The sequence below is a fragment of the Strix aluco genome, chromosome Z (genome assembly GCF_031877795.1).
Source record: "Strix aluco isolate bStrAlu1 chromosome Z, bStrAlu1.hap1, whole genome shotgun sequence".
Classification (NCBI taxonomy): Eukaryota; Metazoa; Chordata; class Aves; order Strigiformes; family Strigidae; genus Strix; species Strix aluco.
This window is the reverse complement of record NC_133971.1, coordinates 14924404-14938378: the sequence shown is the minus strand read 5'-3', so window position 1 is coordinate 14938378 and position 13975 is coordinate 14924404. Positions and strand designations below refer to the sequence as shown.

The window sequence follows — 13975 nt, the reverse complement described above, 5'->3', positions numbered from 1 at the left end:
GTAATTCTTAACAATCAGTAGAAGAGTAATTTTAATTGATTTTTTTAAAATTATGCTAAACATAGCATTGGATGTAATATTTACGTGTTTTCCATGTATTTTCTCAGAAGCAAGATCAATTACAAGATGAAGAGGAAAGGAAGAGCTCCTGGGTTAGTCAGGAACGACAGAAAACACTGGACAGACTTCGCACATTCAAACAGGTAACAGAAGAATAGTTGTTCTTTTCCACCAGTTTCTTTTGCAAAAGACATTTTCACTCATGCTAGGACTATACTATCCTGTTAGCTTTTCTCTTTCATTGTGCAATTAACTGTTCTTTGGAAGATCTACAACAAAATATGGCATTGGTGGTAACGAATTCCTCTGGTTGTTGCATTTCCAGTGATGTAATAAGCTTCTGTTCAGTCTTACATCTGTATCTTGTGACAAGACACTTAGCAAATATTCCTTAAAGAAGTGTAATCTAAATAGTATTTCCTCAAAGAGCATTACTGTCTGACATACCAACACTACTACTGATTGCTAGAACACCTGCCAATAACTGCCCCCTCCTATTACAATATAAGTATCAGAAAATGGATAGAAGATGGAATGAAGGGGAAAGAATAAGCAAAGGGGTGGAAGTGGAAGAAAATAGAGACAGTATTAATTGGGAAAGACTTTTTTTTTGTTTTGATGAATACATTAAAAAATACAGGTATGAGAAGTTTCTTTACTGGAAATCTGTCTTGTTCAGCAGTACACTTTTCATATCCCTATTGTTTGCAAGGCTTGAATTGCATAGCTTCAGTAAATTAAAGCAAATTTACTTATTTTAATCAGCAACCATTAGTGAACTGACTTTATGTATGAGCATGTTTATATTGTTATGATCTCTACTGCTTTAGACCTACCAAAATTGTGTAAAATGTATTAGACCTGTCTTTCAGAAGCAGTTTAAATTTTTGCAGAAAAATGCCAATGATGAAACTAATAGGAAAAGACACATATTGAGGCAGCAAATTTAAGAACTAGATTAAAAATACTTTGGAAAGTCTCAAAATGTTTGATGTTTTCAAGAGATTCCTTTTTAAGCAGTATGATTCACATCTAAGGCCAGTATATTAGGTCAGAGAGGACTTTGTTGCAGAGGGAGCCATTGACCAGTTTTAGAAAAGGAAAGCAAGCGGGAATTTTGTATTTAAGTTTCCATAAAAAACAGTTTTGAATGTACAGTCTGGTTCTTAGTGAAATCCTAATTCTAACACATGTATATCCCTGACTAGACCAATCACGTGTACATTGTGACTTAACCAAGAATAAAAATTAAGAAAATGGATTTTTTTTTTTTGCATAAAGGTGAGGATATATTTGCTTTGGTTTTACATCCAGAGCAAAATGAATGAAAAGAGCAGATGAATTCTACTTGTCAAAGGCAAACCCTAACAATGGGTACTTAGAGTCTGGAATAGTGCGTTGCATGTACTTATCTAACTGTCAATAACTTACTCACTTTAGCGGTACCCTGGGCAAGTAATACTTAAATCAACCAGACTACGGCTGGCTCATGCAAGAAGAAAATGTGCGGCCAGCTCAGTGTCCTGTGTCAATCAACCTCAGTCTTTGCCAGCGACTATACAAATCCAAGAGAAAAGTGAAGAGGTGGAATTGGAGAATGCAGTTCAGCCTTTGCAAGTGCAGGAGTCCACAAGCTTAGAACAACTTCAGGATATTTCGTTACCTCCCAATGGTGTTACCTCTGAACTGCCTCATGTTAGTACTTCTCCACTCACCGTTAATGAGCTTCAACCAGAGACTGTTACTGTAGTACAGCTTCCACCCATTTTGCCTCCACCACCTCCACCTCCGCCTCCACCTTTACCCTCCAAGGAAGATGCCACCAAATCCTTAGAGAAAAGTGACGGCTTTGTTAAACGTCAGAGTGAGGAGAAGGGAGTCCAGCACTCTTCTGGTGTCCCACCAGCACATCTCTTTGACAGCAGTCAGCTAGTCAGTGCCAAGAAGAAGCTTAAGAAGACTGGTGATCTGGAGGGTTTACAGAGGAGGAGAGGTAATGTTTTAATTTCTGTGTAATTGTAATGCATATCAGTTCCTCTTTTGAATTACTCTATAGAAAAGTGTATTAATGGGAAAGTTGTTAAATCTTTTCCAGTTGACAAATGTTGGCAACACAAACAGATGTTAGGATCTTTATGACAGTGTGTGGTGTACTTGTTCAGTTACACAGAAAACACTTGCGCAACTGAGTCTATGATATATCATGTTAGACTAGCCAAAAAAGGCAGCTAAATGTTGTCTAGAAGAATATTTTCCTGTCTAGTTTACAGCCAGCACTGCAAATATATGCTTCACCTTGAGTGTGAGGTTTTTTTAATAACAGAATTTTACATAATTCATGACCTAGTAAAATGAATATTTGTCTTGGGACATAGGAAACCTTGAGAATGCTTTTTTCAAGGTTTCTTCAAATTTTCATACAAAAATCCACAGACCCTCAAGTACCCTTGAGAGCTGAATAAGGATATATACATTTAACTACAGTTGGAAATTAAATCTGTAATCATTCAGCAAAGCATGTTAATAAATAGTTAAAAGATCAAAAACTTCTTTGGAAACTGAGGAGAATGAATAGAGCACAGGGCTGAGCTGGGAGATGTGTTACAACTTGTTGATTCTGTGCTACTTACTTTTAACTGTTTATCCCATATATAAAATGGGGAGAATGACAGCCATGCTTGAACAAAATAATCCTGGTGTTTCGGTGAAACATGCTATATTGGAGCAAAGTTTTTATTCAAAAATCAGAGATGAGTTTTTCAAAAGCACTCGGCTGAACTGTTTTACTGGAAGTCACTGAGAAAAAGTACATCAAGTGGGCCTTGATTCACACTGCTGTAATATGACAGTAATAACATTTTATTAAAAATTCTATCTGGCTCTGTCAGCTACTGCTACAGAAAACATCCCTCTATTGACATTTTCCCTCATCCAGATAAAATCAAAATTAGAACTGTCTTCATCAATCAGACAGAAACAAGAGTGTTTCCTCTAGATTTGTCCTTAAATAACTGAAAACCCTTGAAGCAACAGCATAGTTACAGAATTTTTAAGCTCTTAAGAATCTTGCAGGTTGCAGGTACAGTGTCTTAAGTTCATTGTCAATTTTGATGCTGCTGTGCTCCCTTCTTTTTCTGTAGTCCTATTGTTTATTTTTCTGATACCCCTTTTATCTTGTAATTTTATATAGAGCACATATTGTGTGTGCAATTTGATATACATCATAAAATGACAAATATAAAATCAAATTATATCCTCCCTCTTAAGAGTATTGTTGATGTCTGCAGCAGCACTCTACCTGCTGCTCTGCGTTTCCAGAGATGTTCCAAGTATCGGCTTCAGAAACTTGTCTCTGTATGACAGACGAGTGTTTTACAATCCTTCCTTCCTCCTTTAAATGTGCAGTCCTGTATTACTATTCTATTTTTCTCTTTTCCTTGTGTCTGTTCCAACTGTCTGGGTCATTAGTCAGATGAACAAAGCACACTCACAGATGCAAAATGAATTTTAAAAATACACAAAAAAGAACTGGAGATGTGTATTAATCTATTGGTTGCTATGTGCTGGATGGTATATGTGCTAGTGCATGTGAGCTATTTCAAACTGTTGTACTTTATTATAATGCATTCACTTGTAGTTTTTCAACGAGCCAAAGCCTGATTTTTATTTCTGCAGAGAACTAGTTTCATATTGGTGATAAAGGATTTGTGATAAAAGTATTAACTCTTCTCTGTTTTCATTAACTGTAAAGGAAGGGAATTTATACAGGCACACTGTGACTAGGTGCTAATACATACATTAATCCAGAGAAGCAGGAAAATGCATGCTGTTGCTGCTGCGTCTCTCACTGCCGTGTGGTAATAATCATACAATATGTAAAATTAGCCACAAAATGCAAGTGCTGAGAATAGACTACACAGTCTAATACTTAAGATACATACTCACTACCTAAGTTTTGAAGTCAAAAAAGATAATTTAGTAAACACTTTCATTGTGTTGGATTCATTGCAGCTATTTTGATTTTTCTGACTGCAAAGAGGAAGCCATCTTGTGCAAAAAGGTTTACTACCTGCCTGATAGGAGGTTAAATGGTTTCAGAAATTGTAATTGCCTGTGTAAACCAGTTTTGACCTGGTAACAGGGAAGATAAACTTGTAGACTAAACGAATATTGGAGCTACCATTATACTTATGGTATAGACTATCAGATTAATAGTATGCGGCTACTTTTTGGTCTGTAGGAAATATAAATGAAGACTAATAAAATTTAGTAAAAATAATACTGAATTTGATTTACTGCAGTGAGTTCCCCGATGGATGAAGTGCTGGCTTCCTTGAAGCGTGGCAGCTTTCACTTAAGAAAAGTTGAGCAGAGAAGTCTCCCTCCTTTTCCTGATGAAGATGATAGCAATAATATCTTGGCACAGATCAGGAAAGGGGTGAAACTGAAGAAAGTGCAGAAAGATGTTTTGAGAGAATCCTTTACAATTCTGCCTGATACTGACCCTCTGACAAGGAGCATCCATGAAGCATTGCGACGAATTAAGGAAGCATCACCTGAATCGGAGGATGAAGAGGAGAGTTTGCCTTGCACAGACTGGGAAAATTAACCTGTAATTAACCTACATTTAAAAAGAAAAATTTCTTCAACACTTTTTGTATAACAATAACGGCTAAGCCTCAGGTTGTGCATTCTAGGAAACTTAGTATGAATGTGACTAAACTGATATCCAATGTGTTAAAACATGCACATATGAATTTAGTATCACTGACTTTTCAAAGAATTTAAGGTTTATAGTAAGGAAAACTTTTTATTAGGCAACATCTTAGCCTTTTATTGTTTGAATACTTTTGCTGAATATTGACAGGACTGATCCTTTAAAAACCTCTTACTTTGTTTAGTAAGTTTGAAGTGACTGTTTGCAGCTTACCAAAAAGCTGTAAAAAGTTTTTAAGTAACAAAGCAGCACAATGACTCTTGGACACACCTTGTACTTATTTTCTAATTACTTCTAGCCTTGTAAAAATTTAGCATGTTTATTACTTTGGACTGAATAGCTCCAAGTGAAGGACAGTTAGATTTGACTGCTGAACACATTGAAATCTCATTGGTTACCCTATGTGACTGACACTTTAATAGTTTCGTTTCAATCTGTAAACTCTCTGACTTAACGGAATTTCCAGACTATAAATAGTAAATATACAAATATAATTTATACTTCTGCTATTCATACAAATCCCATGAACTTTCCTTATACTAAGCTACAGTGCCTGAAAGTACAGATACTGGACTTCAGCAAATGAAGTTAATGATATCAGAACAAACCAGAAATTGCCAAGACATTAGTTTTTAAAATTATGGCTGCATCAGTGCACAAAGAGGTTCTTGATTACAGTAACAGCATATAGTGCTGTTCTTCTGTGGTGGTTTTTTTCTGCTACTGGCATGTGGATGAACTTAAGTCTTAATGAAAGTTCCCACTAAACATAAAATTTGGAGAAAAGAAAGGTATGACAATCTAAAGAATTAAAAATCTATTTAGAAATCAAAGCTATTTCAAGAGTATGGAAGATAAATATTTGTAATCCTTGCAACACAGCTACCAGTAGGAAAAAGATAACCTCTCTGGATGTTTACAATCAGGTATTTCTGCCCTGGTTAGTTATTACCATAACTGGGGAATGATTGGTAAAGCATTATAGCTGTTTAAAAAGTGGTGGTGACTTAGCACATCCTCTGCTGAATGTTGTTGTGATTATGAAATACTATGTCTCAAACTGTTCCATGGTGTGCTATTTTCAAGTAATAATATTTAAAATTTTTGAAAAGGAAAATAAATGTTGCCTTTATTTCCTCATGAACTAGCCATTGGCCACACTAATGATTTAATACTGTTTAATTATGGCATGCTCCTTCTATTCCACATCAAAGGTACTGCTAGTTCTGGAGTTGAAAATCCAGGAGTAGAGTTGTACTTAACTCTTGCTGAAACTCAAAGTGAAAATAATTTTGCTTGGATGTAACTTTATTCTATACTTGCATACTGAAAACTCACTACCACAGCTCTTCAGAAATCAAGTGACAGCTATAAGAAAAGACATGCCTCGGAATTGACTGGGCTTTCTCAATGCAATTATTCTCTTTTCATTTCCTAGATAACTGAGAAAATTTAAACTTTGATTTGACTTTATGATTTTAGTAAAGCTTAATTTACTCTTTGAGATTGTCTTTTTTTAGCAAGAATATGCTTTAATGCTATGGGTCATTTAAAAAAAAAAAAAAAAAAAAAAAGGAATTTTCCAAGAGCGACTTTGAATTTTTTTAATCTAGTTGGTGGACATCCTAAACATTTTCCATTGGAAGTGTATCCTCTTAGAAGTCTTACGTGTACATTGCCATACAACATAAATACATGTTTTCCTCTGCTGTCTTTTGCAGCCCTATAGAAGCAGTTCAGAGTGCAGGCTGAAAATCACTGCTGTGCAGTACCTGTAGTGCACTGGTTGTTGTCTTCTTTTTCCCAGTCTACAGTTGTGGTATCTTCCCCTTTTAAGGATGCCCTCCTGTCAAACTCTGGTCCCGTGAAATCACTTGGACCTAGAGCAGGATGCAGTATCAGAGTTCTGAGTGTGTGCCCCTTGGAGTTCTTCACACATCTGAGACCTGCTTTCTCTTACCAATGTCCTATTTTATTATAAAAGCACTCCCGTTTTCATGAGACGAGACTATTTAACAGATAGTACAGATCTGATTGAAAAGCGGTTGTTCAAAATAGCTAACAGCTCAGAAGGGAAAAATGGGCCCCTGCTATGGAAGTGTGTGAAATAATCTTGGAGAACAGAGATTGAGACAAACACCTAGTGAAATTCAGCTGAAATAAATACTTTTCACATAGATGAGTGTGCTTGCTTGAACATATAGACTGGTTACCCAGAATTTATTACACGAGTAAAATCTAATGAAAATCTGTTGTAGAAACTGCAGAATAGTACTTTTTACTATAAGGTTATCCATTTAATACCATGCTTTAGTATTGACCTACAGATTTTTAACTGGAAGCCATGCACATGCAAAAACCAGTTGCCTAGAGATGTTGGGTTGAAAACAGTTATACAAAAGTATATTGGCACGTACGTTATGAACTATGTTTAATACATATATATCCTTACAGGCTAAATGTAATGCAGTTATTTGCCTTAGGAATGAAGGCTAAATCTGATATGATGATGTATGTTGTATCAAGTGCCAAAAAGTGTCTTAATGTATGTGTAAGGAGTATTAACATTGCCCACTGAAGTAGTTTCATTAATTACTGAAGTTTGAAGGTAAACTAATAGCAGTCCCTGAAAGAGATCTAGTCATCTCTTGTATTACCTGCTTTATGAGATAACGTCTACATAAAGTTATGACTAACTTTTTTAAGAGCAGTTCCTTTCTTACAGACAGTCTAAACCACGTACAAAAATGTTGAGGCATTCTGTGTATTGGAAGTACAGCTGAAAAAGCAGTATAAAGATGCAGTAGCTTCTGTATGAAAAAATCAGAAGATTACTGGTTAGCAAAAGTATTCCAAGCCTATCTGTCTGTGAATGTATGTAATGGTACACATAAATCACTACAGTACATTAAGAGTACTAGAAGTACTGTGAAATCTGGGTTCCTGGGTGTGATGGACACAGTAACAGATAAGAAGTGAGCTTTGTTCTCCATAGTCTTCTAATCCAGTATTTTGGGCCTCTTCAAACTCTAATCTGTGTTCACTGCCACTAATGCCAGAAGGCAAAAAAAGACCTGGTCATATTCTGTGTGTCCTGGCTCCAGAGTTAGTGTGTCATTACCCTGGGAGCAAAGCGAATCAAGGTTTTTGAAGATGCTGCTCAGTGTTACATGTTGGAATTGCCTAATACATTGATCAGAGAGTATTTGTACAGCTGTTTAGCTTTTCAGATGTTCCTTTTTCTTTTTTCCCCAAACAGGTGATTCAGAGCCACTGATGTGAGAAAAGAAGCCTCAGTTGAAGATTACTTTTCTTCTTCATTTCTGAAAACTCAGAGCCAGCAGTTGTGACCATCAATTCCACAGGAGGCTTTCTTTGGCAGAGAAATAGTCTTACTTTGGCAAATGATTCGGTATATGGAAAAAATGGCCTGAAATGTTAATTTTTGAGTCACTTTTTTCCTTAATTTGTTCAACAAATTCTGGTGGGGGCAGAATTGTTTAATGTGCATTTTATATAATCAAGAATGCCCTATTCTTAAGCACTTTTTCTATTTGCGTTAGTAATGTGTGGCCAGTTAAGTGCGGGGGGCATTCTGAGTTGGGAGAATACTTGCTGTTAGAGTAACTTTGGGATTCAGCCAAGACATCAAACCAGCTATAAAATGTCCCTTCACTGCACTGAATATATCATCTGCTTGAAAATCCAACTAAATAGCTCCTTGCAGAGAAGCTTGCTCTGTAGCAGTGTGGTATTCCAGAAAGAGCAGAATTCCTAGTTGCACTACAGTAGCTGAAATTCAGTAACATGAAACTAAGATTTTTTTTGTCTTCTTAGTTTGAAGAAGTGTGTGTCAGTATGAAAAGTAACAAGTGACCACAGCACAATGAGAATAAGAGTTGAATTCAGTACATATTCAAGAATGTGTTTGTTTCCAACACGGTACATTTAGCAAGACATACTGCAGCACTTTTTAGAAGGTCATTTGTGGTCTGACACCTTTTTAAAGTAGACATTTTCATGCTTTTTTAAAATAATATTTAGCTATGCTGAACCAAGTTATACTTTTATCATTTGTTATAAGAAGCAGTATTTTGTAATTTCATACTTAAAATTATTTTTCTCTTTTGGTTTAAAATGGCTTTTGATTACTCTAAGCAGCCTTCTTTAAAAAAGATCAAAGCACTTAAACATACTGATAATACTGATAATTCAGCTGTGAAAATCATGCTTCTCTTGCTGGTTTTCATTATTGCCGTTAGTGGCTGCAAAAAATGTTTGTATTTCATACCCAAAAGCCTACTAGCTGAAAAAAAAAAGTTCCCTTTTGATCCTGACTCTTTTCTTTTTAAAGAAGAGTTACAGCTTCCTCTGTGGTGAATACTTAGAAGTAATCCTAAACTTTATGACTAATGGCTGCAGGCAGCTACTCTTACAATACCACAGTACTGAGAGGTAGGTCAGTATGGAGATCCAGGTAGCCTCATGCCATCTAGAAACTCCATGTGATATTAAAGTCAGCCAATTACAATTCTAAGAAAACTGAATTTTCACTAGCATTTTATTTTTACTAGCATGATACTCACTGTGTTTGAGAAATACACAGTCCCTGTCCTTTATGTAGTGTGGTCCGTTCACTGTTCCTCTTGCGACAGACAAACTACTATCTGGATTTGTTTGGGGTTTTTTAAGTGGAGTCATGCATTGCTGCTGTCATGTAATGGAACACATACTGTGTTGACATTTATAACAGGAGATTTCACGTCTTGCCATTTACTTATCTAAAGAGTAACATGAGAACTTACATTAGCAATAGGCCGTGTAACCTAAAGGAACCTCAGCTCTTGGACCCTTCAGTTGTTTTGCTGTGGCTGTCCTGAAATTAAAGCTCTGTCAAACATCTCGAAAGGATGTCACTTTACTCTTGCTATCAACAGGCATTTTCTTAGCCTTGTTGCCTTATTTATAAAGTTAGTTAACATTCATTTTCAAAGCACCTGTGAGCAGTGTTACTGTAGAGTTGTATCAATTTTGCTGTATTAGTCATCAGGTCTGTGTTTTTCTGAGATCAGCTCTATGAAACACTTGATACTGGCTTTCCAAGGACCTAAAACAACATGGTATTTTTTTCTCACACTGTTTCTCTGAACCCTGAGTTACTTTCTGTAGTTGCAAGCTGTCTAATACTGTGTTCATGCAGCCATAACAGCCATTTCAAAGTTCATCATAATCATTTGACATTGCCTATACTGTAAGCTGCGGTGTATTTTTGCTCTCCATCTGTCTGTATTTCCAGTCACACCACATGTTAAAACCAAGGTAATCAAATTTTTGGCTGTAGCACAAAGCAGAACTATGATGTAGAATGGCATTCAGATCATCAGTTCATCTAAAACTTAGTGCTAAATTAACAGTGGTGGTTGAGCAACTTTTATGTCCATTTTTTCCTGTTTTCCAGCCTGCAGTTTTATTCCTTATAGTATGCATATGAGACACTAGCAAAATTCCAAGCCAAGGAAAATAGTGTAATTTTAATGTATAGGTGCAATGGTCCCCTTGCACAACATTTGTGTCTACAATTTACCACTGTGTTGTGATTTATCTAAATAGCTCCATGCTGTACTGTAATACAGTTTTCAGATTTGTTTGCCACGTGATCTGTCATGTTTGCGTTGGAAAAATGTGTGCATGATTGAGGAAAAATTACCATCCTTAATCTGTTTTATATTTAGCTGAAATCTTAGATTCCTGTAATAGCTTACAGAAATGGAGTTCTCATATGAACATGTATTTTATGCGCACACAAATAGTTATGCTGAGCATAGCAGTTTATATGAGTTCAAAATGGCCATCTTCAGTGTGGAAGGTAAATGGGGTTTTTTCCACATACTGCTAAAAAGAAATAAACCTGGATTTTAATCCTCCATGAGTCACTAGATGTCACAATTTCACATAATTCTCCACTTTGATACAAAAATCGTGCATATGTAGTATACAGGCATAAAACCTTCCATCCTCTGTAATGTGAAATTTTGCAGGGGGATGGCTATAGCAGCAAATGGGGAAAGTTTTAAGTATATTCACAAGAAGCTTACAGAAATTATGACAGTCCTATATTGAGATCAGTTTCTCCATAGCTGAGAAAAACACTAATAATTGTGTTGGTCCTTGAGAAATCTTAGCAAGCATCACTACAGAAAAAACATATAAAGATATGCAAGGAAAGAGAGCCTCCATAAAAAGACCTTTCCACCTATTACTGGTAATTTGTGGCTGGACTTCATTGCTGTGGCTATGTTCTGCTGCTAGTCATTTATCTTAAGCAGTTTGTCAGCTTTCAGGCTTCTTCCATTTTTAGAAACTTCTTTCCTTGTTCAAATTAAAACTGTTTTTACCTCACTGGATCAGTTATACTAAGAGTTGCATAATGTTTATTGTACAAATGCATATGTGAGGACTGAAGAATTTTTTGAGTGGGAACAAGAAATTAAATACTCAGCTTCTACTAAAATAACCAAAATATAAGGTAAACAGCAATAGTCTTTTGATCAGAAATTCAATTTGTATCAACATGAATTGCATGTTGTCATTCACAGAGGTTCCAGATCCTTTACAAATGACCAATAATCTTATTTCATTCACTTTACTATATTTTCATATGTTAGTTAAGCTACCTGTCTAGGTTAGGTGAAGGCTTTGTAATTTTTGTTAAACATTACTTTTAAGGATTTTTTTTTTTTTAATCTGACAGTCTGCATCCTATACCAGACACCTGTAAAATAAATTAATATGATTATATATCATGTTCTTTTGTGGCTGCATCAGGGATAGAACTCAACATACTTCACTACATTATTTGTAAAGAATCATTTTGAGTATAGGCACTATATTCTGTAATGTTTAATACTAAAGTAATGATAGGTGCATTGTTGAAGAAACTTATTAAGAGAAGACAGAAACTTAATGTTACCCTTATTCTGTTTGTTGCACTGAATTTCAAAAGTGTAATTTGTAAATCAGGTTTGCTCACGTGTAATCAGATTTTCTTTCCATTGTAATGCTTATGTAATTAAATTACCTGGATATACTTCTGGTAATGATTCATAAGCATGCACAATATGTTGTTATGTCTAGCACTACAGAATTGATGTTAAGATCAAGCAAAGCTTCTTGCAAAGAAAAGGAGTAAACAAGAGCACCTTACTGGGAGAGTGCGTTGCATGACTTCAGTGCTACTGGAGCTGACAGACATCCTAGGTCATCCTAAACGTGATTGCAAATTGCTCTTCGGTGTAATAAGCACATTGACATACTGCTATCAGTGCTGTAAAAAGTACAGCAATGGCTATTTTTAACGTATTAATATACTGTAATTTAAATTTTTCCTACAAAATGAATTTATATTTAATTGCTGCCTAATACATAAATACTTATAAGAATTTTTAGTAGGGTCAAAGGTGGGTGGGCATGCCCATATATTTTTGGGAGGGGCTGTTGTATATAGGTTCTTCGCACTTCCCGTTCAGTTTGACTATTAATCCAAAACTTCCAGCTCTGATTGTAGTGAATCTGCAACCTGACATTTATGTATTTTTATTGTGATTCAGGTCTTCTATATTCTGTGGCCGAGGGCTTCAGAATTTGACAGAAAAGGTCATCTTTCCATTCTCAAATGTGAATACTCTAGTGTACCTCTAATATGGAAAATGACCAAGCAATGAATTTACTCTGCTGAGTTTCTAATATTAATGTAGAGTATTATTTAAAGCTGGTATCTAAGGCTACTAACCAGTAGCGTGTCCATTTGGAACAAGGAAAAAGGACAATGGCCATTTTGGTGAGTATAGTCCAAACTCTGCAGAGATTTTATTCCCGAGACTGTCACCTCTTTGGTAATTAGTTTGCTGTAGACTTGCTTGATTTTCAGATTTAGAAACATTTTTGATTTCTGAATTGGGAAATAGGTATTGGGGATTAGGGATACTCATTTAAGATCTCCCAATATGTTACTGTGGTTGCTATATGTTTTGAATTTCATCTTAAATACAAACAAATACGTCAGCGTAAGATGAAAGCTTAAGAAATACAGATGGCTGCAGGTTGTCTTGCATGAGTGAAGCCAGTGAAGTTTAATGAAACCCACTTTGTAGTTAAGCCTGTTGAGTAAGTAAGAAATAATCAAAAAGAAAACCAATTTGCCATTCACTAGCTTTGTGCAATATTATCAGTAGACTTAAACACTACTAGCACATTGTGCTTGGCTTTAAGAAAGTTCTTTAACTCCATTATATTCAAAAGGACATATTAAATGCATATTTTATTGTAAACGACTCTGCAAATTTACTATGCCTAAAAATGCTTAATGTTATGAATTATTAAGCAACAACTATGTTAAAAAAAAGTAAAAAACTAAAACATTTCTAGCAATACCTAAAAACTAAAAAAGTTTTAACTGCTTTTTACTCTTTTTTCTTTAGTGCAGCTTTTCTGCAATGCGAGTTTATTGCTGTGTATTTCATGTTTTTTATTATGATGACTCAGAAATTTAAACCTGTACACAAAGTACTGCACTCACCTTCTTGTACATGCAATGTAACATCATACTCACAGTTTTGGTGCTTTAAAATGATTCCTTTTTTCTTTATTAAAGGGTATTTATTTGACCACTGTCTGGTTTTAACTTTGAATATGTATCAATGTTAAAAAAAAAATATTTTTAATACAGTTTGGTTCCCACAAGAAGAAATCCGTATATGGTTCATTTAGGTTTCCATTGCCATTCTTTTAACTCCTCAAGCTGCCTGTCATTGTTCAGTGGCAGATGGTTGTGCCTAAGCTGTGTTGCAGCAGGGGATAATTATATTTAGGTAACATCTTTGTAAACTATGTCACATAAACTGTTTAGGTATTATAGAAGAATCTCGCTCTTAAATAATGCAGGATAGTTGTGCTTAAATACAAATCATACACACTTTCCATCTCTTAATCAAAAGACAAAAATATTCTATGAAAAAGGGTAAAAATTTAAACCCTAAAATACTAAGAGCTTAGCTCCCTTACTGGACTATTCTACCAGTTTAGAGCTAGCTAGTGGCAATGCCATTACATGGAGATTCCACCTGCAATTACTTAAAAAGGCAAATAATGATAATGGAAAAGTTCAAATCAAAAACGTGACTTCTCCACTATTTGCTTTTT

The 13975-nt window shown here is 35.3% G+C and overlaps 1 protein-coding gene across 3 annotated transcripts in view; it reads left to right on the top strand.

The window, feature by feature from the left end:
* JMY (junction mediating and regulatory protein, p53 cofactor) overlaps positions 1-13440 on the top strand; it is a 70217-nt gene extending 56777 nt beyond the window's left edge. Inside the window, exons 8-11 of one of the 3 annotated variants that reach the window (XR_012621751.1) lie at positions 108-203; positions 1501-2053; positions 4362-4743; positions 8037-13440. Coding sequence is in view for 2 of the 3 variants with exons in the window: in XM_074813393.1 (XP_074669494.1) it covers positions 108-203; positions 1501-2053; positions 4362-4669 (957 nt within the window). In the remaining variant the exon portion in view is untranslated. Of the gene's footprint in view, positions 1-107; positions 204-1500; positions 2054-4361; positions 6279-8036 lie in introns of those variants that run through there. The other 2 variants (XM_074813393.1, XM_074813394.1) reach the window with 2 other exon arrangements.
* The last annotated feature ends 535 nt before the right edge of the window (positions 13441-13975 follow it).